Source organism: Melanerpes formicivorus, unplaced genomic scaffold (genome assembly GCF_026170545.1).
Source record: "Melanerpes formicivorus ecotype bairdi unplaced genomic scaffold, bMelFor1.0.p_v2 SCAF_106, whole genome shotgun sequence".
Taxonomy (NCBI): domain Eukaryota; kingdom Metazoa; phylum Chordata; class Aves; order Piciformes; family Picidae; genus Melanerpes; species Melanerpes formicivorus.
Window position 1 is genome coordinate 771,273 of NW_027142458.1, and position 26,474 is coordinate 797,746.

A 26,474-nucleotide genomic window follows, 5' to 3' on the forward strand; every position below is an offset into this window, starting at 1 on the left:
CACTAGAAGGAAAGGTTTAATAATGGATAAAAATATACAAAAATATTCCAACCAGAGAGGTTCCTGATGGGAGCAGAGCTGGGAGGGAGGGGAAAAAAAACCCTTCCTGACCTGGCCAGAGGAGAGAGGGAGAGAGATGGAGCTGCAGAGCTGCTTCCTCCTCCTTTTAAAGGATGCTTCTAGAGGTGGCTGCTGTCCAGAGGTGGTGATGGCTGATGGTGGTGGTGGCACATTCTTCATCAGGTTCTTAAGGCAACACATGAAAAGTTAATGAGCAGGTTGATTGGTTTCAGCATGGTCATGGTGATTACATTTCTCTCAAGGGGAGGCTAAAGGTGGAGCTGACACCCCTGGAGGTGTGGGAGGGGAACACAGGGAGGTGGCTGTGGCAGGCAGCAACCTCTGCTGGCACCCTACAAAGGGTGGCATTCCCATCCACTCCAGCTCCCAGGGCTGCGAGGGGCAACCCCTTCCAGGGGGAAAATTAACCCTTACAGCAGAAAATCAAACCCCTTAGCAGAAAATTAAACCCTTACAGCAGGAAATCAAACCCTGACATTGCAAAATGAACCCTAAAAAAATCCCCTCTGAGGCTGCTTTGCTGTTTGCTTAGACACAAATCTCAGCCAGGGAAGTCCCAGAGTGGCACAAAAAAAACCTCCTCATCAGTTCAGGCCACTGATGGAAGTTCACAATTCCAACATCTTCTGCACAGGTGAAAAAAAAACAAACCCCACTGTTTGCTCCCAGGGTTTTGGTGTGTTGGGTTGGGTTGGTTCATTTCCCCCTCCCCTCTCTCTCTTCCAAAGCAAACCCAAATCCATACAATCAATGGAACTATGTTAAGGAGCTCTTCTTTCTAAAGGTGAAGCTGCATCTGGCCAGGCAAAGCAGGGAGTTAACCACCAGCTGTGCTTAAGGCAAGCTTTGCCAGAAAGGGGCCAACACCTCCCTGGGCCTGCAGACAAGATCCAGTGAGCACCAAAACATCTTCCATGGTGGTGTTCCCTCCGCGGCGAGGCCGAGCCGGGTGCCCATCCTGCTCCAGGACAGTCACTCAACTTCTCTAGCTCTGAAGGCTCTACTAAAGAGTACTTGGAAGGTATTGATGGGGTAAAAAAAATGAAAGCCAGTTGTTATCTCAACCATGGGACTCAGGAGATCAGAACCCAGGTCCTGCATTAGACATTGGTTTCTTTTATTATGCCACAATGTAAACATATTTGGTATAAATAACGTTCTCATTGATCTTCATCCAGTTGTTCCAAAAGAGTCCTCCTCTGTTTTTCCAGCTCTCCCTCGCTCAGCTCGCTGCCAGAAGTGTCCCAGTTCCCCTGCAAGGCACACAAGCAAGGACAGTGCTCAGCAACCACAAGCTGAGGGCCTTCCTGCAAGGCCATGGCTGCGTCGTCAAATGCTTTCCAGTCAGGGTGGGGAGAGGGAGAGGGAGAGGGAGAGGGAGAGGGAGAGGGAGAGGGAGAGGGAGAGGGAGAGGGAGAGGGAGAGGGAGAGGGAGAGGGAGAGGGAGAGGGAGAGGGGAGAGGGAGAGGGAGAGGGAGAGGGAGAGGGAGAGGGAGAGGGAGAGGGAGAGGGAGAGGGAGAGGGAGAGGGAGAGGGAGAGGGAGAGGGAGAGGGAGAGGGAGAGGGAGAGGGGAGAGGGAGAGGGAGGAATGGAATAGGGAGGAATGGAATAGGGAGGAATGGAATAGGGAGGAATGGAATAGGGAGGAATGGAATAGGGAGGAATGGAATAGGGAGGAATGGAATAGGGAGGAATGGAATAGGGAGGAATGGAATAGGGAGGAATGGAATAGGGAGGAATGGAATAGGGAGGAATGGAATAGGGAGGAATGGAATAGGGAGGAATGGAATAGGGAGGAATGGAATAGGGAGGAATGGAATAGGGAGGAATGGAATAGGATAGGAATGGAATAGGATAGGATAGGATGGAATAGGATAGGATAGGATAGGATGGAATAGGATAGGATAGGATGGAATAGGATAGGATAGGATAGGATAGGATGGACCAGGTTGGAAGAGATCTTCAAGACCCTTGAGTCCATTTAGCACTTAAATTAAACCCCCAGATGATCCTTGATTTCCCAACCTCAATGATTCTGTGATTTGGTCCTTTTGGGATGGATTTGGAACCTAGATAAATGCTATAGCACTTTAAATTAAATCCCCAGGTGATCCTTGAGATTCCAACCTGGCCCTCAATCATTCTGTGATTTGACCTTTTATATAAATGGAACTGGAACCTAGAGAAAGCTTTAGCACCTTAAGACCCCCCATACTAAAGCCTGAGTACTGCCCTACAGCACCCCAGTGACCACCAAAGCCCACAGAGGCAGAGAGAAAGAGAAGGGCAAAGCTTACAGAGTCCTTTCCAGGTCGTTTTTTAGTAGGTGATTTATGTTTTGATTCAGATCTCTGTCTTGCTCTATCCTTTTCACTGTCCCTCTCTCGTTCCTTCTTGTCTTTTTCTCTTTCAATGTCAGATTCTGGGGAATCCTGTGTAGAGAGAGAGGGAAATGCCAATCACATCACACATTCATGCAGAGAAGAGCCACACCACACACTTCACCCTAGCACAGTCTACATCAGATAAACTACTGAAGTAGAGTAGGGTTAATGGTTGGACTGGATGATCCCAAGGGTCTTTTCCAACCTGAATGATTCTGTGATCATCCAGCCCCTGTGCTCAGCACTGGTTAGGCCACACCTTGAGTCCTGTGTCCAGTTCTGGGCCCCTCAGGTTAGGAAAGATGTTGAGTTGCTGGAAGGTGTCCAGAGAAGGGCAACAAAGCTGGGGAGGGGTCTGGAGCACAGCCTGTGAGGAGAGGCTGAGGGAGCTGGGGTTGCTTAGCCTGGAGAAGAGGAGGCTCAGGGGAGACCTCATTGCTCTCTACAACTCCCTGAAGGAAGGTTGTAGCCAGGTGGGAGTTGGTCTCTTCTCCCAGGCAAGCAGCACCAGAACAAGACAGAGTCCATAGCTGTGCCAGGGGAAGTTTGGGCTCAAGGTAAGGAGAAAATTCTTCCCAGAGAGAGTTGTTAGCTGTTGGAATGTGCCGCCCAGGGAGGTGGTGGAGTCCCCATCCCTGGAGGTGTTCAAGAGGGGATTGGATGTGGCACTTGGAGCCATGGTTTAGCAGTCATGAGGTGTTGGGTGACAGGCTGGACTTGATGATCCTTAAGGTCTTTTCCCACCTTACTGATTCTCTGACTCCCTCCAGCCTGCTCTCACACAGTCCCCAATACTAGAGAAGCAGCTGGATGATGACCTTCAAAAGGCTGAGTGAAGCCACCAGGTGTCCACCCATCCATTAGCAAGCTCACAACTGAGCTGGACTTACAGACTTGTGTCTTCTCTTCTTGCTCTTTTTCTTGTGTTTTTTTGACTTCTTGTAACTCCTCTCTGCAGGCACAACAGGAACCAGAAAAACACATCAAGGAAATGAGTACAAAAGCAAACACAGTAAAAAAAATGACCTAAACCCACAGATTACATTGGGTTGGAAGGGACCCTCAGAGGTCAGCTTGTCCAACTTTCCTCCCCCCTCCCTGCAGTCAGCAGGGGACACCTCCAACCCAGCCCAAATCTCCTACCGGACTCTGCGCTGGAAGAACGCTCAGAAACCGATCTCGACTCTGAACGTTGCCTTTTCTTCTTGGAGTGGCTGTCATCATCTTCAGACTCTGAGCCCTGGAGAGACACAAAGCCAAGGTGGTGAGCAAGGCCACAGCACCCCCAGGAGGCAGAGAAGGTCTGAGGGTGTGAGAGGACACTCACCGAGCGGGACCGCGAGCGCTTCCTGTGGTGCTTTTTAGACTTCTTTGAATGCTTCTTGTTCTTTGAGTGATGGTGCTGGCACTCGTGCTGGACAGCAAGGGAAGGCACAGGTTAGCAGCAGGCCACACAGCAGGAACATGCAAGGGTGTTTTCTCACCATCTACAAGGCACCCATGGCTAGCAGTGGTTCAAAGCTAGTAACAGAATCAAGCACCCCTTGCATCAAACCCCGTCAGGAGCGACAGCAGGATGTACGACACAATCCCGGCACGGTGGGGTTGGAAGGGACCTCTGGAGATCATTCAGCCCAACCCCCCTGCCAAAGCAGGGGCACCCACAGCAGCTTGCCCAGCAGCACAATGCCCAGCTGGCTTTGCAAGCTCTCCAGAGGAGTCTCCACAACCTCTCTGGGCAGCCTGCTCCAGGCCTCCAGCACCCTCACACCAAATATGTTTCTCCTCATCTTCAGGTGGAACATCCTGGCTTCCACTTTGTGCCCACTGCCCCTTGTTCTGTCACTGTGCACCACTGAGAAGAGTCTGGCCCCAGCCTCTTGCCCCCCACAGCTCCTTTAGCTCTTGCTGAGCATTGCTCTGATCCCCTCTGGGGCTGCTCTTCTCCAGGCTCCTCAGCCCCAGGGCTCTCAGCCTTTCCTCCTCACAGATGCTCCAGGTGCGTCAGCACCTTCATGGCCTCTTCTGGACTCTCTCCAGACTCTCTTGAACTGGGGAGCCCAGAACTGGACCTAGAACTCCAGATGTGGCCTAACTAGGGCAGAGTAGAAGGGGAGGAGAACCTCCTTTGTCCTGCTAGCCACACTCTTCCTAACACATCCCAGGAGCCCATTTGCCTTCCTGGCTATGAGGGCACAATGCTGGCTCATGAGGAACTTGCCCACCAGCACTGACAGTTCCTTCTCTGTGCAGCTGCTTCCCAGCAGGCCATCCCCTAGACCTCATTATGGCCATGGTACAGTTGCAATAAGAAGCATTTAGGAATGAGGATGTGACAGCTTTAGGTGTGGATCCCCAAGGGCTTCTGTCACCTCTGAAACTGTATTTCAGAGTGGCTTAAACTCCAGAAAACTAATCAGCGACCTTGAAAGGCAGGGGCTGCAAAAGCAAACCTCACTTTAATCTGGGGAAAAAAATCCAGCACCTTAAAGAAGAATGAGTTAGCACAGCAGCTTCTGCAGTTTAACTCCTGCTGGGGCCCAGCCCAAAGGAAAGAGATTCAACTAGAGCCTTCCCCCATTAGCAAAACCCTGGCTGAAGAAATAAAAGCAATGGATAAACACACAAATATAATAATAGTAATAATGAACAATAATGAGGGATAATAATAATGAATAATAGCATCTGCAGGGCTTAGAATGGCCTTGAATTTCCCTCCCTCAAAACCAAGATCCCTTGAGGCCCCCCTCAAAACCAAGGCCCCCTTGAGGCTCCCCTCAAAACCAAGGTCACTTGAGGCTCCCCTCAAAACCAAGGCCCCTGGAGGCTCCCCTCAAAAATCAAGGTCCCCTTAAGGCTCCCCTCGAAATCAAGCCCCCTTGAGGCTCCCCTCAAAGCCAAGGTCCCCTTGAGGCTCCCCTCAAAATCAAGGTCCTCTTGAGGCCCCCCTCAAACTCAAGGCCCCTGGAGGCTCCCCTCAAATTCAAGGCCCCAGAGCTCCCCTCAAAACCAAGCCCCCCTTGAGGCTCCCCTCAAAACCAAGGCCCCCCCTCAGGTCCCTCAAAATCAAGGCCCCTTGAGGCTCCCCTCAAAAATCAAGGTCCCCTTGAGGCCCCCCTCAAAACCAAGGCCCCTTGAGGCTCCCCTCAAAGCCAAGGCCCTTGAATCCTCCCTCCAAGGCCAAGGCCAAATTTCTCTGACATGAATCAAGCATTTTGATGCTAACATCCAAACCACTCTTGGAAGGAAGCAGCTAAGGGGACCAGTTACAAACCACAGGACATCAAATAACTCTGCCTTGTTTCTTCAGACTCTCCCTTCCAAGATCAGGTTTTGATGTTGATTGCTTACACCTAACAACAGAGCACTGTGACAGGAATGAGTAGAATGCTGTGAAATCCTCCTTCCTTCCCTCATAGTTTAAGGGCCTACAGAGAATTTTTTTGGGGGGGGGGGTGATCTTTTTTAAAGCAGGAGAAAAGCAAAGGATTAATTTACCTCTAGCACATGCATGAAATCTTTAAATATTCTTTTCCTCTCAGACTCCAAAGTGATGTCTTCAAATGCTGGCTCTTTCACAAACCTATCCCTGATCTGAAAAGGCAAAGGAGCAATGAAATGTGGCTATGAAACACAGCTCAGCCAGAAACAAAACCAGCAAAGACAAAAGAAACTTCAGAGGTCAGCCTCCCAACCCTACCAGGAGAGGTGTCACCAGGTGGAGACATGCAGGATGGGACTGGTTGTGACTCCAACCCTCCTTGCCATGGCCAGGGACACCTCACACTACAGCAGGTTGCTCACAGCTACATCCAGCCTGGCTGCAAAAACCTCCAGGGATGAGGCTTCCACCACCTCCCTGGGCAACCTGTGCCAGGCTCTCACCACCCTCATGGGGAACAACTTCTTCCTCACATCCAATCTCAATCTACCCATTTCTAGTTTGGTTCCATTCCCCCTGGTTCTATCACTCCCTGACACCCTCAGAAGTCCCTCCCCAGCTTTCTTGTAGCCCACTTCAGATACTGGAAGGCCACAATGAGGTCTCCTTGAAGCCTTCTCTTCTCCAGACTGAACAGCCCCAACTCCCTCAGTCTGTCCTCACAGGGAGCGGTGCTCCAGCCCTCTAATAATCCAGATTTACTTCAAAGAGCATTCAAATCCACTTGGAAAGCTTTGCCTAGTGAAATGATGGCACCTACATCTTCCCAGACAGCATCCAGCTCGATTGGAGGAGTAGCTTGCTTCAGCATACTCTTGAAGGCAGACTCTTTCCGCTTCATTTTGCGAGCTTCTTCCTTTTCCCTCTCTCTTTCCCGGGCTTCTGCCTTTTCCAGCAGCTGCAGCAAACAAAGATTGTTAAGATCACTCCTGTTGACACCACCCAAATGATAGCTCTGCTCAGAACAGCTTTTGGAAAGCCCAACAACAGGCCACCTTCAGAGTTCTCATTCAGTCACTTATGAACCAATCATTCTCATTTCACAGAGTGGTTTGGAAGGGACCTTCAAGCTCACCCAGCTCCAACCCTGCTGCCATGGGTTCCTTCCACCAGACCAGGTTAAGCAGGCAACTGTTGGGTCTCAGGCAGAATCTAGGTAATGCACCATGCAAGGCACTACTTCATTCCTACCAGTGAATTCCTCAAGTTGAAAGCAGAGGAACCCAGAGAGGTTGTGGGGCCTCCTACTCTGCACTTTCAAAATCCACCTGGCTGCCTTCCTGGGTGAGCTGCCCTTGGTGACCCTGCTTTGGCAGGGGGGTTATACTCAATCCCTGGAGGTCCTTCCAACCCCCACCATTCTATGATTCTATGAAAGGCCTGTCTTTTGAGAATGCCTCTGCAATCTTTCCTTTGAGAGGATTAAGAGTCAGCAACCCTAAAGCAGAGCATCACTCAAATACTATGAACACTGTCATAGAACCACAGAACTGTGTTGGTTGGAAGAGATCTTTCAGATCATCAACTCCAACCATTAACCCAGCACTGCCAGCTCACCACTAAACCCAGCACCACAACAGGAGGACACAGTCTCAAGCTGTGCCAGGGGAAGTTCAGGCTGGAGGTTAGGAAGAAGTTCTTCCCAGCAAGAGAGATTGGCCATTGGGATGTGCTGCCCAGGGAGGTGGTGGAGTCCCCATCCCTGGAGGTGTTTAGGAAGAGCCTGGCTGAGGCACTTGGTGCCATGGTTTAGTTGATGAGATGGTGTTGGGTGATAGGTTGGACTTGATGATCTCAAAGGTCTTTTCTAACCTGGTCTATTCTATTCTATTCCACAGCTTTTCAATCCTTTCAGGGAGGGGAAGTCCACCACTGTCCTGGGCAGCCTGGGCCAGGTCTTGACAACCCTTTTGGGGAAGAAACTGCTCCTCATATTCAACCTAAACTTCCCCTGGTGCAACCTGAGGCCATTCCTTCTTATTCCTAGGGAGAAGACACCAGCTCCCACCTAGCTCCAACTTCCTTTCAGGGAGTTGTAGAGAGCAATGAGGTCTCCCTTCAGCCTCCTTTTCTCCAGGCTGAACAACCCCAGTTCCCTCAGCTGCTCAAGTCCTGCTCCTCAGGACTTGTTTTCTAGACCCTTCCCCAGCTGTTAGTCTTCCCTGGACCCTCTGTCCAGAGGACAATAACTGCCAATTGTTGTTTTTCCAAGAGCTATCATATCCTTCCAAGTTTTGGAACACCCTTCTCCCTCCATACTTACACTGTTAAAAGCCAGCTTGATGTTTCCTGCATCTAGAGTTGTAGCCCTTTTAGTTGAGCTGATGACAGTAACAAAGTCCTCAAAAGAAGTATTCACCTCAACCACAAATCCTTTGTCCTGTAAGAGAAGACAGGAAGGAAGCCTCACTTCAGTGCTGATGGCACACTGAGACACTGGCCCAAGATGAAATCCCCACCACCCAGCAGCAAAGAACTGACCCAGGAAACCACCCAATGGAGCCTTTTACCTCCACTCTTACCTTCAAGATGTCTTTGATTATCTTCTTCTCATCGTGGTAACGTGCTTTCAAATCTTCAACATAGAACTTGAAAAGATCAAGTGCTGTGGATCCTGATGGAAAAACTAGATAAGTCAAAAGCTAGCTCTAATAAAAGAGCTGCAGTTTTTTTGCCAGACAGATAGAAAACATACAAAGAAACCCTGCTCTGTTCTGCCCCAAATGCAAGCCTTGGGTTGGAAGAGACAGGATTCTTACCCGGCTGACCCAGCATGTTGGTGAACCTGATGTCAGAGCTTATGGTTGGGTACAACTCCATCCAAGAGGACATGGAATGTAGCTGGCCATGCTCATGCAGCTCATCCAGAAACAGCTACAAAAGAGAAGTGCAAAGGAAGGCTGCAGTCACTCCTCACAGCAGGAGGTACCAGCACTGCAGCTAGCAGGAGCCCTGGCTTTGCTACAATGCAACTGAAAAGTCATCGTCATTTCTCCCTGCCTCCCTCCGCACCACAGCCAACAGCCCAATTGTATTTGCCTTCATAGATCCATAGAATGGTTTGGGTTGGAAGGGACCTTCAAGATCATCTGGTGCCAACCCCCTTGCCTTGGAAAAGGACAAATCCCACTAGCCCAGGATGCTCAAGGTCTCGTCCAACTCGGCCTTGAACACCCCTAGGGAGGGGGCACCCACAACCTGTTCCAGTGCCTCACCACCCTCCCTGTAAAGAATTTCCTCCTAATACCCAATCTGAATCTGCCCTCCTCAAACCTTTTGATGGCAGAATTCTGGGGTTTTGTTAAAACAGGATTCAAAACTCGTTTCATAGTTTCATTCAGGGTTGGAAGGGACCACAATGATCATCTAGTTCCAACCCCCCTTCATCCTTTCACCCTTTCTTCCCACCTCCCTCCACCACGTCCAGCATTCCAACTGCATTTGCCTTCCATTCAGATCTCTTTGCATTGACTTTCCTCTCCCAGCCTTCCAGCATTATATAGCAGGCAAAATGCTACAAGGCTGGAACCTGATGCCATTTTACACACCTATGAGCCTACCCTGAGGAAAACCACATCAAATATCTACTGACATGACACATCTAGGAGAGAAGAAGGCCACCAACCTGAAAAGATTCTCTGTTTTTCCGCTGTCTCCGTCTCTCCCTCAGCAAACTCTTCTGCTTCTCTTCTTCCTCTTCTTTTTCCAAGGCCCTGATGTGCTCCTCAAAACAAATCAGTGCATCCTCCTTATCCATGTCTAGCAACACAGAGGGAAGAGGGAAAATTAGGGGTTCTTACTAACCCAGAGAGTTTCTCACTAGGAGAGAAGAGTTGGCAGTTGATGGTCTGAGTGGAAATTTCACTCAGCACTGGATCAGGCACAGCAGAAAAAAAACAACCCAAAAGAAGCCTCCCCCAGGCTGGATAATTAGAATAGAACTAACCAGGTTGGAAAAGAGCTGTGAGATCATCAAGTCCAACCTAGCAGCTAAAAATATCTAATCTACTCAACCATGGCACCAAGCACCCCAGCCTCTCCTCACAGGGCTGTGCTCCAGACCCCTCCCCACCTTTGTTGCCCTTCTCTGGACACCTTCCAGCAACTCAACCTCCTTCCTAAACTGAGGGGCCCAGAACTGGACACAGGACTCGAGGTGTGGCCTAACCAGTGCAGTGTACAGGGGCAGAATGACCTCCCTGCTCCTGCTGGCCACACTGTTCTTGATGCAGGCCAGGATGCCATTGGCCCTCTTGGCCGCCTGGGCACACTGCAGGCTCATGTTCAGCCTACCATCCACCAGTACCCCCAGGTCCCTCTCTGCCTGGCTGCTCTCAGCCACTCTCACCCCAGCCTGTAGCTCTGCATGGGGTTGTTGTGGCCAATAGGCAGCACCTGGCACTTGGATGTGTTCAATCTCCTGCCCTTGGACTCTGCCCATCTGTCCAGCCTGTCAAGGTCCCTCTGCAGAGCCTCTCTACCCTCCAGCAGATCAACTCCTGCCCCCAGCTTGGTGTCATCAGCAAATTTACTGATGATGGACTCAATGCCCTCATCCAGGTCATCAATGAAGATGTTAAAGAGCACAGGGCCCAGCACTGATCCCTGGGGCACACCACTAGTGCCTGGCTGCCAGCTGGCTGTGGCACCATTCACCACCACTCTCTGGGCTCAGCCTCCAGCCAGTTCCTAACCCAGCTCAGAGAGCTGCTGTCCAAGCCAGGGGCTGACAGCTTAGCCAGCAGTTTGCTGTGGGGGACAGTGTCAAAGGCCTTGCTGAAGTCCAAGTAGACCACATCCACAGCCTCCCCACATCCACCAGGCAGTCACCTGGGCATAGAAGGAGATCAGGTTGGTCAGGCAGGACCTGCCCTTCCTGAATCCATGCTCCAACACAGAGCTTGGAAGCTTTTGAGATAAGAAATGTGGATGAGGCCTCATGAAATGTGTGGACATGGCACTTCAGGACATGGTTTAATGGTTGGACTTCAGGATTTGAGAGGTTTTTTCCAACCCAAAGCATTTCTGTGGCTCTGTAAACCTCTCAGCCAACTCTGTGGCCTCCTCCCAAGTCTCTTAAAAGCACCCAAAATCAGAGAGGATCTTTAGCAGTTGACAGCTCCCAGGAAAGCAGCAGGACCCCACCTGATCTACCAGAAGGTAGCTGAGATATTTGCAACCTGTTAATTGTCAAGTAACACTTTAATTTTCAAAGGTTAACAATTTGTGAAGCTGATGTGTGTTTCCTAGGAACCAAACAAGATGAGGGCCTCCACACAGGCTGTCAGAGCAGCAATGGAGTGGCCAGGAGCAAGCCACACCCAGCCAGGAGTCAGAGAATTGTTTGGGTTGGCAACCACCTCTAAGAGTCCAACCATCAACCCAACCCCACCATGGCCCCTAAACCATGTCCTTAAGTGCCATGCCCACAGGTTTCTTGAACACCTGCAGGGATGGGGACTCCACCACCTCCCTGGGCAGCCTGTTCAGTGCCTGACCACTCTTGCAGCAAAGAATCCTCACTGCTGAAGACAAATCCACTCTCTCTCCTTAAAGAGCCAGAGAGATTTGGGTTTTTACATACTCTGCAGCTCTTCATCTTCTGCAAAGGTAGGATTGTCCATCAGGTACTGCTGGGCCTCAGACCAAGTGGTGCAGTAAGTGACATTGGCCATGTTATCTAGTATGTTCTTCAGAGCTTCCCAGTTCCTCTTTCGTAGCTGTTTGGCTTGTTCCTGAGGAGAAAATGCATTTGTTTACCTTCTGCCCTGGTAAATTTGAGGTAGGACAGATGGAAACATTTAAGCTCTGAAGTTCCTTCTCAAAACACAGAATTAACCTGTCATTTCTGTGTAACTTGACCAAACTGACACACCATCAGCACTTGCATCCACAGATGAACTGTTTCAGGAGGTTCATTCATAGATTCATAGCCTGGTTTGGCTTAGAAGGGACCTTGAAGATCATCTAGTGTAAACCCTCTTGCCATGGGCTGGGACACCTTCTGCTAGCCCAGGTTGCTCAAGGCCCCATCCAAGCTGGCCTTGAGCACCTCCAGGGAGGGGACACCCACAACCTCCCTGGGCAACCTGTTCCAGTGTCTCACCACCCTCACTGCAAAGAATTTCTTCACAACCTCCAGTCCAAATCTACCCTCCTCAAGCTTCAAGCACCTATTATCTCCTGATGTATGGAAACAGCTCATGAATGGAGCACATCCTACAGAGGTACAGCCAGGAAACTGCCAGTACCTTCAAGCAAACACTCAGTGCTGTACCACTGTCAAACACAGCTTTGGAGAGTTCCCCCTATGCTCTTCTCCTTTGTCTCTTTTTCCCCATCACATCTTGTGTAACAGGAGTTCCCACTCTAGCTGATAGATCTTGTCCACCTTCTCTTCTTGTTTCTGCCCCTCCCTCCCTTGGGATAGAAGCTAAATGGAGTTGTGCCTTTGAAACAGGTCACACTACTGCAGTAACCTTCTCACTTGGTTATCCACTCCTTTCCTCCAGATCCATCCCCTACTGTCACCTTTTTGACTCTCATAGAATCAACCAGGTTGGAAAAGGCCTCAGAGATCATCAAGTCCAACCTATTATCTAACACCTCCTGACAACTAAACCATGGCTCCAAGTGCCACATCCAAGCCTTTTTTATACACCTCCAGGGATGGTGACTCCACCACCTCCCTGGACAGCACATTCCAGTGGCAAATTGCCCCACCTGGGAAGAATTTCTTCCTAACATTCAGCCTAAACCTCCCCTGGTGCAGCTTGAGACTGTGTCCTCTTGTTCCGGTGCTGCTTGCCTGGGAGAAGAGACCAACCCCCACCTGGCTACAACCTCCCTTCAGGGAGTTGGAGAGAGCAAGAAGGTCCCCCCTGAGCCTCCTCTTCTCCAGGCTAAGCAATCCCAGCTCTCAGCTTCTCCTCACAGGGCTGTGCTCCAGACCTCTCCCCAGCTTCGTTGCCCTTCTCTGGACACCTTCAAGTGTCTCAATGTCCTTCTTAAATTGAGAAGCCCAGAACTGGACACAGGACTCAAAGTGTGGCCTAACCAGAGCTATGTACAGGGCAGAATGACCTCCCTGCTCCTGCTGGCCACACTGTTCCTCCTGCAGGCCAGGATGCCATTGGCCCTCTTGGCCACCTGGGCACACTGCTGGCTCGCGTTCATGTTTGAATGCTGTCCCTGAGCAGCATTCAAAAATCAGACTGCTTACAAAATCTCTTTGCTCAGAGGTGTAAAGTTCTGCACAGATATTATGTGAGAAGCTGAGCCTGAAAGAAAGTTACCTTCTCCTTCTTGGACAGAAAAAACAAGACATCCTCATAGATCTCGAGGCGATCGCGCTCCGATATCGCGTTCCAGACTTCCATCTCCCCAAACATCTGCTCAGCTTTTCTGGAGAGAACAAAGGAAAAGCAAACAGCCATTGGCTGGTGAACACTAACTGTCCCACTGCATTACAACAACATTAACAAACTCTTCATATTGAATTATGAGTTTGTAGCACATCTCCCAGATCTTATTTCTTGGGAAAAATGCACCTGCGCCTGGGAAGGGAGAACCTCCTGCACCAGGCTGTGAAGATGCTGAGGGGCCTGGAGCATCTCTGTGAGGAGGGAAGGCTGAGAGCCCTGGGGGTGTGGAGCCTGGAGAAATGCAGCTCCAAAGGGGATGTGACCAATGCTCAGCAAGAGCTAAAGGAGCTGTGGGGGGCAAGAGGCTGGGGCCAGACTCTTGTCAGTGGTGCCCAGGGACAGGATAAGGGGCAATGGGCACCAAGTGGAAGCCAGGAGGTTCCAGGTGAAGATGAGGAGAAAATTGTTTGGTGTGAGGGTGCTGGAGCCTTGGAGAAGGCTGCCCAGACAGACTGTGGAGTCTCCTCCTTTGGAGAGTTTCCAAACCCACCTGGCCATTGTGATCCTGGGCAAGCTGCTATGGGAACCCCTGCTTTAGTGGGGGGCTTGGGCTGGACGATCTCCAGGAGTTCAATTCCCACCATGCTGTAACTCTGATTTTTTCCTGTGGTAACTTTCTAAAACCATTAAAGTTGATGTGCTCTTTCACTTATGGTCATGAAAAGCTCAGCCCATGCTCACCAGCACATCACCCACTTGAGCTGGTTGCACCTGAGCCTATGAAAAGGAGAACACTCCTGTTCCTACACAAATTTTAGCTCCAAATCTTTTTCCAGGCTGAGCATATAAGAAGTTTGGCATTCATGGAGAGCACTCCAGCTCTCAGGTAAATCAGATTTGGTTAACTTGGCAAGATAGTGAAACCTGGAGCTTCACTTCATGTTGGCCTTACTTGTATCTTGTTGTGGAGGTCATCTTCTCATGGTTTTCCAGGAAACGCTGGAAGGATTCTTTAGCTTCTTTGTATTTTGATCTTGCTTCTTCCTTCTCTTCTTTCTCTGTCTGAACTTTGTAAGCATTAAAAGCTTGCTTCTTTTCACTTAATTTAGCCAAAGCACTTCACATCAAAGACAAAAAAAAAAAAAGAAAACAACATCAATTATACAAGAAAAGGAAAAAAAACCCCAAAGCCAAAAGGTTAAAATGTAAAAGATTTTAATCATTCAAGCAGGAGACAAAATATCATCTAAATGGCCCAGGCACCACTCTGTTTCTCCCTCAGAATTAATAGAGATCATTAAAAAAGCAGTAAAAATAGCTATTTAATAATAAAATATAAGCTGCCATTATGCTTTCAGGCTGCATACAGAATTAACCAGGTTGGAAAAGGCCTTTGAGATCATCAAGTCCAACCTATCACCCAGCACCATCTCATCAACTCAACCATGCCACCGAGTGCCTCAGCCAGGCTCTTCCTAAATACCTCCAGGGATGGGGACTCCACCACCTCCCTGGGCAGCACATACCAATGGCCAATCTCTCTTGCTGGGAAGAATTTCTTCCTCACTTCCAGTCTAAACCTCCCCTGAGCTTGAGACTGTGTCCTCTTGTTCTGGTGCTGGTTGCCTGGGAGAAGTAGACCAACCCCCACCTGGGTACAACCTCCCTTCAGGCAGTTGTAGATGGCAGTAAGGTCTCCCCTGAGCCTCCTCTTCTCCAGGCATTTCACAGGGTAATATTATTCTTATCATATTTTATCATAGATATCAAGAATTTTCCTACCACTGATTTAAGAAGTCACCTACAAAGTACTCAGCTCGGTGTAAAAGTTTGGGTGGGTTTTTTTCATCCCAAAGAAAATTAAACCCCATAAAAAATACACTCAACAGCTGCCACATCCTTTCCAGGTGAAAAACTTAAGCCTAGGAATTGCACTTTTTTTTATGTAGGAAAGGGACAAAGCTTCCTGGCAATGGCAGGTGGTCAGAAATGCACAAATAGCTGTGCAAAGTTAAGCCAGAGAAGTCAGAGCTGCTCAGCTGGTGGCTGGCTAGAATGGGAAGAGGAAAGAACCAAGCACTACCTGTATCTGGGATCATTAATGATCATTTTCATTGCTTGCTCCCAAGAAGCATTGGATGGTACTCTCTGTGAAGACATGAAATCACAGATTAATTAGGTCTGGAACCAATCAATTACTTAGAAAAGAGTCACTGCCATCCTGGGCTGCATTCAAAAGCAGCGGGGCCAGCAGATGGAGAGAGAGGATTCTGCCACTCTGCTCAGACCACATCTGGAGTGCTGTGTCCAGCTCCAGCACCCCCAAACACAAGAAGGACATGGACCTGGTGCAGCAGGTCCAGAGGAGGGCTGTATCCAGCTTCAGCACCCCCAAACACAAGAAGGACATGGACCTACTGCATCAGGTCCAGAGGAGAGCCAGAGGAGGGCTGTATCCAGCTCCAGCACCCCCAAACACAAGAAGGACATGGACCTGCTGCAGCAGGTCCAGAGGAGAGGCAGAGGAGAGCTGTATCCAGCTCCAGCACCCCCAAACACAAGAAGGACATGGACCTACTGCATCAGGTCCAGAGGAGAGCTGCATCCAGCTTCAGCACCCCCAAACACAAGAAGGACATGGACCTACTGCATCAGGTCCAGAGGAGAGCCAGAGGAGGGCTGTATCCAGCTCCAGCACCCCCAAACACAAGAAGGACATGGACCTCCTGCAGCAGGTCCAGAGGAGGGCCATGAAGATGATCCCCTGTTAACTTCTGACAAATAAGAGGTTTTGTAGCTCAATAAAGCACTGAGTTGACTGAAATACCTTTTCTTTCAGCAGCTCTTTAAATGCCTGCTTGGCTTCTTCCTTTGTATTCCAGGTATAGGTCTTCTTAACAGGCTGGGCATCATCATCCTCTTTCTTTGAAGCAGCACTAGGGACAAAACATCAAATTTCATTATTTGAGCATTCTTCTTTTCTACTGGACAGTCACACAACAGCACCACCAGAGAGAATTAAGTTGCAACTCAAAGGAAAATACTACTACCCAAGAGAAAGATTTTGTAGGAGACTTTTCCTTACAGACACCTCACAACTGATCAAAAAAGCAAACCATTTTATTGCATTTTCATCTAACTGTAGCTCAGTGCACAGCTCTAGGGAAGGTTCACAGAAGGGTCCTTGAAGATCATTCATAGTATCATAGTACTATCATAGTATCAGTCAGGGTTGGAAGGGACCACAAGGATCATCTAGTTCCAACCCCCCTGCCATGGGCAGGGACACCCCACGCTAGATCAGGCTGCCCAGAGCCTCATCCGGCCTGGGCTTAAACACCTCCAGGGATGGGGCCTCAACCACCTCCCTGGACAACCCATTCCAGGGCTTCGCCACTCTCATGGGGAAGAACTTCCTCCTCACCTCCAGCCTCAATCTCCCCACCTCCAGCTTCATTCCATTCCCCCTAGTGCTATCACTACCTGAGATCCTGAGCAGTCCCTCCCCAGCCTTCTTGTAGGCCCCCTTCAGATCCTGGAAGGCCACAATGAGGTCACCTCTGAGCCTTCTCTTCTCCAGACTGAGCAGCCCCAACCCCTTCAGTCTGTCCTCATAGGAGAGGTGCTCCAGCCCTCTGCTCATTCTCGTGGCACTTCAGTTCCAACCCCCCTGTCATGGGCAGGCACACCTTCCACTAGACCGTGCTGCTCAAAGCCTCATCCAACCTGGCCTTGAACACCTCCAGGGAGGGGGCATCCACAACCTCCCTGGGCAGCCTGTTCCAGTGCCTCACTGTAATGAATTTCCTCCTCAACTCCACTTTAAATATTAACAGCTCTCAGAAACTAACGAGATGTTTGTGCCACTGACGTTCTCTCTAGGGTTTAAGAGCTTTGGGAGAAGGTTCCTCATTATTCCTTGCTGGGGTGCTTGGTGCCATGGGTTAGCTGTTTAGGTGGGTTGGATTGGTTGATGGGTTGGACACGACGATCTTGAAGGTCTCTTCCAACCTGGTTTGGCTCATTCTAAATAAAGGTTTATTCTCTGCTGCCATTGATTCATGCTCATGTTTCCCTGAAGAAATTTATCCAAGAAGGCTGGCCACCTTTATTTAGAATAAACCTTTATTTAGAATAAACCAAACCAGGTTGGAAGAGACCTTCAAGATCATCATGTCCAACCCATCCACCAATCCAACCCACCCAAACAACTAACCCATGGCACCAAGCACCCCAGCAAGTCTCCTCCTGAACACCTCCAATGACGGCGACTCCACCACCTCCTTGGGCAGCCCATTCCAATGGGCAATCACTCTCTCTGTATAGAACTTCTTCCTAACATCCAACCTGAACCTCCCCTGGTGCAGCCTGAGACTGTAAGCAGATGCTAGAAGCAAGACAAAAAGCCACACACTATGTAACTTCACTCACTCTCCTGAGGCCTCCTGCTTGGAAGAGTCCTCCGTTGCGTTGGCTGCTGCTTCTCCACTCTGCTCCTGCCCAGCAGGCGCCGAAGCCCCTTGTCCCTGCTCCTCGGCCGTGGCCGTGCCGCCGCTTTCGTTCTCCACCACGGAGGCAGCTGCAGCAGCATCTGCCTCAGGGGCTGCCGTGGCTGCAGAAGCGGCGGCGGCGGTGGTGGTGGTGACGGCCGCGGCAGTCTCGGTGGCGGCTGCGGTGGTGGCGCTGGTGGCTTCGGCGGCGGCGGCAGCCGGAGTCGCCGCGGCTGGAGTGGAATCTTCAGGCTTCGTGCTGCAAGGACCAAAACACGGCAGCGGTCACACAGTGGCACAGCTTTGTGGCTCAGAGAAACCTGCGGCTTAAAGCAGCTGCTAAAGCACAAAGATCAGACCTCAATGGCCAGTTTAGGTCTGGTGACAAAGAACTGTCCAGAAGAACCCTCAGAGGCTGGACCTCCCCGTGGTAGGACCTCCCCCTGGCAGGACCTCCCCCAGTACAATCACCAAGGTTGGAAGAGACCTCAAAGATCATCAAGTCCAACCTCTCACCCAACACCTCATGACTAAACCATGGCACCAAGTGCCACGTCCAATCCCCTCTTGAACACCTCCAGGGATGGGGACTCCACCACCTCCCTGGGCTAACAACTCTCTCAGTGAAGAACTTTCTCCTCACCTCCAGCCTAAACCTCCCCTGGCACAGCTTGAGACTGTGTCCTCTTGTCCTGGTGCTGGTTGCCTGGGAGAAGAGACTAACCCCCACCTGGCTACAACCACCCTTCTCCAGCAGAACCCCCAGCAATCTTAGCTGAGAGAAAGGAAATGCTTTACTGAAACACTTTTAGCTATGAAAAGCCAACCAAAGAAGCCTTGGGTTACCTGAGGTTTTAATAAACACAGCAACTGCTTGGCATTCAAGCAGTGCTTTTAAGACCCAGGGACCAGCTCCCACATGAAAACATGAAACCCTCCTTAGCACACCACTCAAAACATACCTGTTTTCTTCAGCTTTTATCATTGCTAGAGGAGAAAAGGGAAAAGAAAAAAACCCAGTCAAAATACTTTCAGAAGTAAGTTTATAGAGTTCCTATTAACATCATGTAGTAAAAAATGAGCTTTAAGTGCTGCTGTTGTAGCAGGCTCCACAGCCCCAGGGCTCTCAGCCTTTCCTCCTCACACAGGTGCACCAGGCCCTTCAGCAGCTTTGAAGCCTCCAGTGGACTCTCTCCAGTAGTTCCCTGTCTCTCTTGAACTGGGGAGCTCAGAACTGGACCCAGAACTCCAGATGTGGCCTGACTGCATCAGAGTAGAGGGGCAGGAAAACATCTCTTGACCTGCTACCCACTCTCTTCTTCATGCACCCCAGGAGACCATTGTCATTCTTGGCCACAGGGTCTCATGCCTGGCTCAAAGCCTGAACCTTCCCTAAAATGCTACTAAGTTCCTACATGTTTCCAAAGGACTGGTGGCTAAGGAAGAGGCCTAAACTGAAGAAAGGTTTGAAGCATCACCTAGCACTAAGGCAGAAAGTGTGCTCACAGCCCTGAACAAGCCACTGCCCCACCATCCTGACCCAGTTCCTGCTTGGGACATGAGGAGCAGCTGGTGCTGCTGCCACACAAGGAAGAACTAAAGATGTAGTGGAAAAAAGAAGCAATGAGGATGCAGGAGGCAAAGCTGATCCACAGAAGTCTCAGACAGCATTAACTCCAGCTTTAATTTCTAACAGAACTCGGTCTGCTCTGCTTTGGTACCTACTTTTGGCCCCCAATTCATGCAATCTGCACTGCTTGCACCTCACTACCCACTCTCCCTGCTCATTCTTGTTACCATTACCTTCAAGATCCTCAAGCTCTTTGGGTTTTGCCCAGCGTGATTCCTTTGTTTGGGAATTGTAATAGTAGGGCTTTCCAGCATCAGATTTGTACTCTTTCCAGGGACACTTAGACAGCAATTGCTAATGGAGAGAAAACAAAAGCATTCATGTTATTTACAACAATCAAGGTAGTGCTTTAAAGTTATAAGGTAGCTAAAAGTAAGCCACAAACCCTATGCCAAGGAATAACTTAAGCATGCATGGGAAATTATAATGGCAAGAAGAAAAGAAAAAGGAGGAGCAAGGAAGGAAGGGGAAAAAGGAGAAGAAGAAAGAGCAAGGAAGGAAGGGATAAAAGAGAAGAAGAAAGAGCAAGGAAGGAAGGGATAAAAGAGAAGAAGAAAGAGCAAGGAAGGAAGGGATAAAAGAGAAGAAGAAAGAGCAAGGGAGGGGGGAAAAGAGAAGAAGAAAGCAAGGAAGGGAGGGGGGAAAAAGAGAAGAAGAAAGAGCAAGGGAGGAAGGGGGGAAAACAGAAGAAGAAAGAGCAAGGGAGGAAGGGGGGAAAAAGAGAAGAAGAAAGAGCAAGGGAGGAAGGGGAGAAAAGAGAAGAAGAAAGAGCAAGGAAGGAAGGGGAGAAAAGAGAAGAAGAAAGAGCAAGGAAGGAAGGGGAAAAAAGAGAAGAAGAAAGAGCAAGGAAGGAAGGGGAAAAAAGAGAAGAAGAAAGAGCAAGGAAGGAAGGAAAAAAGAGAAGAAGCAGCAGCAAGGAAGGAAGGAAAAGAGGAAGGAAGGAACAAAAAGAAAGAGGAAAGAATGGGGGGAAAAGAGGAAAAAGGAGGAAAAAAGAGGAAAAACAGCAAGAAAAATAAAGAGGCCAAGAAATAATGATCCATAACTTATGGGTACAAGGCAAATATTCTCCAAGCAAAATCTTCCCTAGTGATAAATAACTTAGATAACCTTAACTAAGCACTAAGGGAAGCCATGTTTCTAATACGCAAAAGTCACCTTAAAATTGAGGAGGAAAACTGGAGAGTTTTGTGCATTTTGCAGCCTCAAGCTGCACTAAGAGTGGGGATTATAAACAGTTTTGCAACATTTATCTGAAGAGTTTGCTCCCACTGGAAAAAAAACACTTAATAAATCTCCTGGCACAAGAGAATCCCAGACTGGTTTGGGTTGGAAGGGATCTTTAAGGATCAGCCAATCCAGCAAGCTCCGGCAGTATAGCAGTGACATCTGCAACTGGTGCAGGTTGCTCAGAGTCCCAAACGACCTGATTTGGAATGGTTCTAGGGATGGGGCATCTAGCACCTCTCTGGGCAACATGGGACAGGGTCTCACCACCCTCAATGTCAAATATTTCTCCCTTCTCACCACTCTGAATCTCCCTCTTTTAGTTCAAACACAATCCCAGAGCCCCACACAAACGCACAATCACAGAATGTGAGTGGTTGGAAGGGACCTCTGGGGACCATCAAGTCCAATCCCCCTGCCAGATGGGGATCACCTAGAGCAAGTCACACAGCAGCACATCCAGGTGGGCCTTGAAAATCTCCAGAGGAGACTCCATCACCTCTCTGGGCAGCCTGGTCCAGTGCTCCACCAGCCTCAGAGTAAAGAAGTTCCTCCTCATGTTTAGGTAGAAATTCCTCTGTTCAACTTTATGCCTGTTACTTCTTGTCTTGGCACTGGGGACCACTGAGAAGAGACTGGCCACCTCTTACTGACACCCACCTCTTAGATATTTGGAAGCATTTATAAGTTCCCACCTCAGCCTCCTCTTCTCCAGCTAGATGATCTCCAAACCATCCCCCCTTGTCCTGTCACAAGAGGCCCTGCTCAAAAGTCTGTCCCCAGCTTTCTGACCAGCCCTTGAAGCACTAAAAGGTCTCCCCGGAGCCTTCTCTTCCCCGAGCTGTTGACACAAATCCTTCTGTTGCCACAAAACAGTAAAACCCCTGTCCCAGCAGTGATGTTCATCTGAATTTAGCTCACCTCAGCAGGTGTTTTGAGGTCATCTGGCTTCTCCCACGTGGACTGCTTTGTTTCAGTGTTATAGTAATACGTCCTTCCATCGGGGGATTTGTGTTCCGTCCACGTAGATTTCTAGGCAAAGGCAAAGAATCCGTGAGTGACAAACAAAAACCAACAACTGCTGCCTGAGGCATAATCAAAAGGTGCTGAAATAAAAACAAACAGCAAAAAAGGGGGGGTGACATCCAAAAGGAAAGCAGACAAACCTGTTTAGAGTGCTCTTCATTAACAGAGCTGGTGGTGGTGGTGGTTTGCTGGGCAGCGCAAACGACGGGGTGCGTTGTCTGAGGGCGAAACAAAACAGAGCTCTGAAAAGACATCCTGGTTAATCTTTTGTGGCCTGTGTTCATATAAACACAGCCCAAACAGACTAAAGGTACCTTCAGCAGCACAGAGGGCAAGGCAGAGCACAGAGGCATGTAAGGAAGTGTTGTTTGCAAGAGACTTAGTTCTTTGTGTCAAGTTGTTAAAGAGTTTCTCAGCCCCTGGCCCCCCACTTGTTTTCAAAACTAAGGAAGTTGGGATAAGGAGATTCTGAAGTGCCTTAAAAACATTCTAAAGGTCCTGAAAGAAACATCATTCCTCAAAAGTCTTCAAAACAAAAATAGAAGGAGGGAGGGGGGAAAGGAAAGAAGGAGGGAGGGGGGAAAGGAAAGAAGGAGGGAGGGGGGAAAGGAAAGAAGGAGGGAGGGGGGAAAGGAAAGAAGGAGGGAGGGGGGAAAGGAAAGAAGGAGGGAGGGGGGAAAGGAAAGAAGGAGGGAGGGGGGAAAGGAAAGAAGGAGGGAGGGGGGAAAGGAAAGAAGGAGGGAGGGGGGAAAGGAAAGAAGGAGGGAGGGGGGAAAGGAAAGAAGGAGGGAGGGGGGAAAGGAAAGAAGGAGGGAGGGGGGAAAGGAAAGAAGGAGGGAGGGGGGAAAGGAAAGAAGGAGGGAGGGGGGAAAGGAAAGAAGGAGGGAGGGGGGAAAGGAAAGAAGGAGGGAGGGGGGAAAGGAAAGAAGGAGGGAGGGGGGAAAGGGAATTGGTGGCAGTAACAACAACCACACCTAATTTAACTATGAACACTCATGGCTGACAGCAAAGCAGCTCCAGCAGAGGGAAAACTAAAGACACCAAGTAGACACCAACCAGTCTGCCCTTAAGATCTTCTCCCATTGTGCTTCCTACATACCTGAGTTCCAGGAGGTGTGACACCTAAAAAAGAAGTCAAATAAAAATCAATTAACAAGAGTTTAGGGTGGTTTGTGTGTTTCTAGATTAAAGAAGTGAATCTCTCATTGATCAGTGTTTGAAAGGCAAAAAAACCCATTCCCTGGCAAAGAGTGAGGCTGTCAGTTGGTGAAAGGCTAAACCAGGCTTTGTGAAAGCTAGAATGTGTCACTGCAATTGAATTGTATTGGGTTTGGGTTGAATTTTGGTGGTTTGGGTTGAATTTTTGGTGTTGTTGAATTTTTTTGTGGCCTTTTGTTAGGGTTTTTTTGATTACATTCTATTTAATTGCCTTGGTGAAATCCTCTGAAGTGGAAACAAGCTGTTCAGACTCACCTACTTGTGCATCCATGCTGTTCACTCCTGGCTGTGGGAAGAAAGGTCAACAGATATTGTAAGTGCTGAGCAAAATGTAGAGTGAAATCCATCCAAACATACAGAAAAGAGGTGAAAAAGGCTTTGATCAACAAACTGCTGTCTAAAAGATGGCTCCCTGCCTGCCCAGCAACCACTCAGTTAATACTGCTCCTTAAATAAGGGATGAAGGAGAGCGAGGTGGCATTCAGAAAGACAAAAGATACAAGAGAATACACCAGGGATCCTTTGCCATCCTTTCAGACCCATTTTCATGCCCCAAATGAGGTTGGGAAGGAAAAAGCAAATATTCTCAATTTCTGCTGGAGTAGCTTAATAAGATCCTGTTAAATCATGTGGGAAAAGGTTTTGGGTGTGCAAGAGCTGCAGTCAAACTGCTTGCAAACAATCCAAAAGATCTTCTAACCTGAAAAAAGACCTTCTAAAGCTCCTCCCCCTACAAAGAGACCTTCTAACTTCCCTCCCTCAAAAGACCTTCTCAATCCCCCCAAAAATGACCTTCTCAACTCCCCTCCTCAGAATCACAGAATCACCAAGGTTGGAAGAGACCTCAAAGATCATCAAGTCCAACCTGTCACCACAGACCTCATGACTAAACCATGGCACCAAGTACCACATCCATCCCCTCTTGAACACCTCCAGGGTGACTCCACCACCTCCCTGGGCAGCACATTCCAATGGCTAACGACTCTCTCAGTGAAGAACTTTCTCCTCACCTCCAGCCTAAACTTCCCCTGGCACAGCCTGAGACTGTGTCCTCTTGTTTTGGAGCTGGCTGCCTGGCAGAAGAGACCAACCCCCACCTGGCTACAACCTCCCTTCAGGGAGTTGGAGAGAGCAAGAAGGTCTCCCCTGAGCCTCCTCTTCTCCAGGCTAAGCAACCCCAGCTCCCTCAGCCTCTCCTCACAGGGCTGTGCTCCAGACCCCTCCCCAGCCTTGTTGCCCTTCTCTGGACACCTTCCAGCAACTCAACATCTTTCCTGAACTGAGGGGCCCAGAACTGGACACAGGACTCAAGGTGTGGCCTGACCAGTGCTGAGTACAAAAGGTCCTCAAAACCTCCCAAGACCCCTCCCCCTCAAAAAAGACCTTCCAAACCCCCCACCCCAAAAATAAAGACTTCCCAAGACCCCTTGCCAAAAAAGTGCAACTCACTGGAACTGTAGGCTGCATAGCAGCTTGGGACATGTGGGACATCATCATTCCAGGCATTACTGACTGCATCATTCCAGGCATCTGCAATTAAATAGCATTTCAGAGACATTTCGTAGGGTTTGGAACATAAACTATGACAACAGCTTTGGTTTGGTTTAAAAACCTTTATCTGGTGCTAGTTTTTAAATCCCCCCAAAAAAAACCTCATTTGAAACACTTGGCAAGGCAAAAATAAAACAGGTTTGGAGAATTCCTTTCATGGCACTCCTCCAAAATTGACCTTAGGAGTAATTATTTCTACCCCATTCCAAAGTCTGAGATGAAACACTGATGAAAAGCACCACTGCAACTACAGAAGAACAGCACTCAGTGAGAAGATTTGTGATCTGTTAGCAAGCTCTTGCTGGAGTCTTCAGTTGAAGCAGGAAAAATCAAGGCTGAGAAGGATTTCTGCCAAATCCCAAGGTCACACAGAACAAACTAAGCACAGGAAAGGTAAAAGCAGAGTCTTAAGGTTAGTTCTGCTCACAGTTTGGGAGAGCTTTCACCCTGCCTCTCTGACTTCTTAGCTCTGCAAATAGGAAGAAATCAATTTAGAGGGGCAACAGGAGAATGAATTTCTGCCAATGGCTTAAGGGGAAAATGATTAACCATCAAGGTTCTAAACTAATTCTGCACTCTCTTTTTAAAGGCCTTATTAAAAAACCCCAAAACAATAGCTATATATTAAACTATGCACTGTGTGAAACTTGGTCATGAGGACACACCACACTACAGAAAGGGAGAAAGTGTGGGTCTGGACCTGTATTTGGGTTTGTTGGGTGGTCTGATGAGACCAAAACCCCACCAAACTGTTGCTCAGGTAAGTGAGGCTTTGCTCAAATGTTTGTTTTTATAGCCTTCAAGAGACAGTCAGGCAGTTGGATTGAAAAGATTCATGGATTAGTTTGGGTTGGAAGGGACCTTGAGGATCATCTACCTCCACCCCAGTGCTATGGGCAGGGGCACCTTTCACTAGTCCAGGTTGCTCAAGGCCTCATCCAGCCTGAGCCTTGAACACATCCAGGGAAAGGAGGTGTCAAAAATGCTACTTCAAGTGTTTAAAACCTTGCCTGTTTCCCATTAGTTTTGCTGATCCTGGCACTGAAGAACTAACAAGTGGCAAAACACATGATTTAGGTAATTATGAAGTTTTGACCACTCAACCCAAACAGGTCTCACAAAGTCATAGACTCACAGAATGGTTTGGGTTGGAAGGGACCTTGAAGATCATCTAGTTTCAATCCCTTGCCATGGGCAAAGACACTTTCCACTAGACCAGGCTGCTCAAGGCCTCATCCAGCCTGGCTTTAAACACCTCCAGAGAGGGAGTCAACCCTCTTCAATCTTCCAGTCATGCCCCTTTCACTTGACTGTCCTTGGCAGGCTGGCCAAGTGACCCCATCCCCTCTACCATCAGGGAGCACCAGGTTACCACTCTCCTTACCTGGAGGAGAGAGGGATATGTGGTAGGGCTACTGCTCCACCCTTAAATCCACAAGGTTTTCATGGGTGGGTGAGGGAGGAAGGAAAGACTGGAAGGCATCCACTTCCATTTCTTGCCATCCTGTAGAAGCAGGAGAAAAAAGCACTCTTGCCCCACCACTACTCGTGACTAAGGCAGCTCTGAGTGTGTGAGATTTCCTCAAAGCCCTGGCTTAGGCCCTCAAGCAACTTTGTACACTGCTTGGTTTCTGCAGCACTCCAACCCAAAGCCAGCAAAAGAACAGAAACTGGGGAGGAAGAGCTAATTCTTCACCAAAAGATCTTCCTCTGAACGATGCTGACAGGAGGCTCTTGCTGTTAGCTATGCAAAGAACCTGTCTTCTACAGGGTTCACCTCAGGAAACAAGGTACAAAACATCCCACCCTGCAAAGCCTCACAAATAAACCTCTGGTATCTGCTGAAGGAAGAGCTTTGCCTTCAAGGAAACAAGCCAACATGGGCTGCTGTTTCCACTGCAGTAGTTCTGGTGTGAGAGTATCACCACCCTGTCCCATCCTGAGGGCTGCTGGGCAGCTGAGGCTCTGTTCTGCTCCCTCCAGCACACCATTTACCTTTAGTTTTTTGCTCTACAGCTGCCTGTAAGTCTTGAGTACTTTATGTTGCTCACTAAAATATT

At 49.0% G+C, this 26,474-nt stretch overlaps 1 protein-coding gene across 2 annotated transcripts in view; it reads right to left on the bottom strand.

The window, feature by feature from the left end:
- PRPF40A (pre-mRNA processing factor 40 homolog A) overlaps positions 1 to 26,474 on the bottom strand; it is a 31,037-nt gene continuing 4,563 nt past the window's right edge. Inside the window, exons 3-26 of one of the 2 annotated variants that reach the window (XM_068166787.1) lie at positions 24,313 to 24,393; positions 23,119 to 23,149; positions 22,745 to 22,767; positions 21,786 to 21,863; positions 21,541 to 21,651; positions 19,566 to 19,686; positions 18,725 to 18,749; positions 17,704 to 18,021; positions 16,100 to 16,208; positions 15,356 to 15,420; positions 14,225 to 14,389; positions 13,204 to 13,312; positions 11,493 to 11,643; positions 9,534 to 9,667; positions 8,668 to 8,782; positions 8,431 to 8,534; positions 8,172 to 8,288; positions 6,669 to 6,806; positions 5,965 to 6,060; positions 3,794 to 3,880; positions 3,610 to 3,706; positions 3,357 to 3,418; positions 2,380 to 2,514; positions 1 to 1,334 (exon numbers count right to left, since the gene is read on the bottom strand). In XM_068166787.1, the coding sequence (XP_068022888.1) occupies positions 1,242 to 1,334; positions 2,380 to 2,514; positions 3,357 to 3,418; positions 3,610 to 3,706; positions 3,794 to 3,880; positions 5,965 to 6,060; positions 6,669 to 6,806; positions 8,172 to 8,288; positions 8,431 to 8,534; positions 8,668 to 8,782; positions 9,534 to 9,667; positions 11,493 to 11,643; positions 13,204 to 13,312; positions 14,225 to 14,389; positions 15,356 to 15,420; positions 16,100 to 16,208; positions 17,704 to 18,021; positions 18,725 to 18,749; positions 19,566 to 19,686; positions 21,541 to 21,651; positions 21,786 to 21,863; positions 22,745 to 22,767; positions 23,119 to 23,149; positions 24,313 to 24,393 (2,565 nt within the window). In that variant the 3' untranslated portion in view covers positions 1 to 1,241. The remainder of the gene's footprint in view (positions 1,335 to 2,379; positions 2,515 to 3,356; positions 3,419 to 3,609; positions 3,707 to 3,793; positions 3,881 to 5,964; positions 6,061 to 6,668; positions 6,807 to 8,171; positions 8,289 to 8,430; positions 8,535 to 8,667; positions 8,783 to 9,533; positions 9,668 to 11,492; positions 11,644 to 13,203; positions 13,313 to 14,224; positions 14,390 to 15,355; positions 15,421 to 16,099; positions 16,209 to 17,703; positions 18,022 to 18,724; positions 18,750 to 19,565; positions 19,687 to 21,540; positions 21,652 to 21,785; positions 21,864 to 22,744; positions 22,768 to 23,118; positions 23,150 to 24,312; positions 24,394 to 26,474) is intronic. The other variant, XM_068166788.1, reaches the window with a different exon arrangement.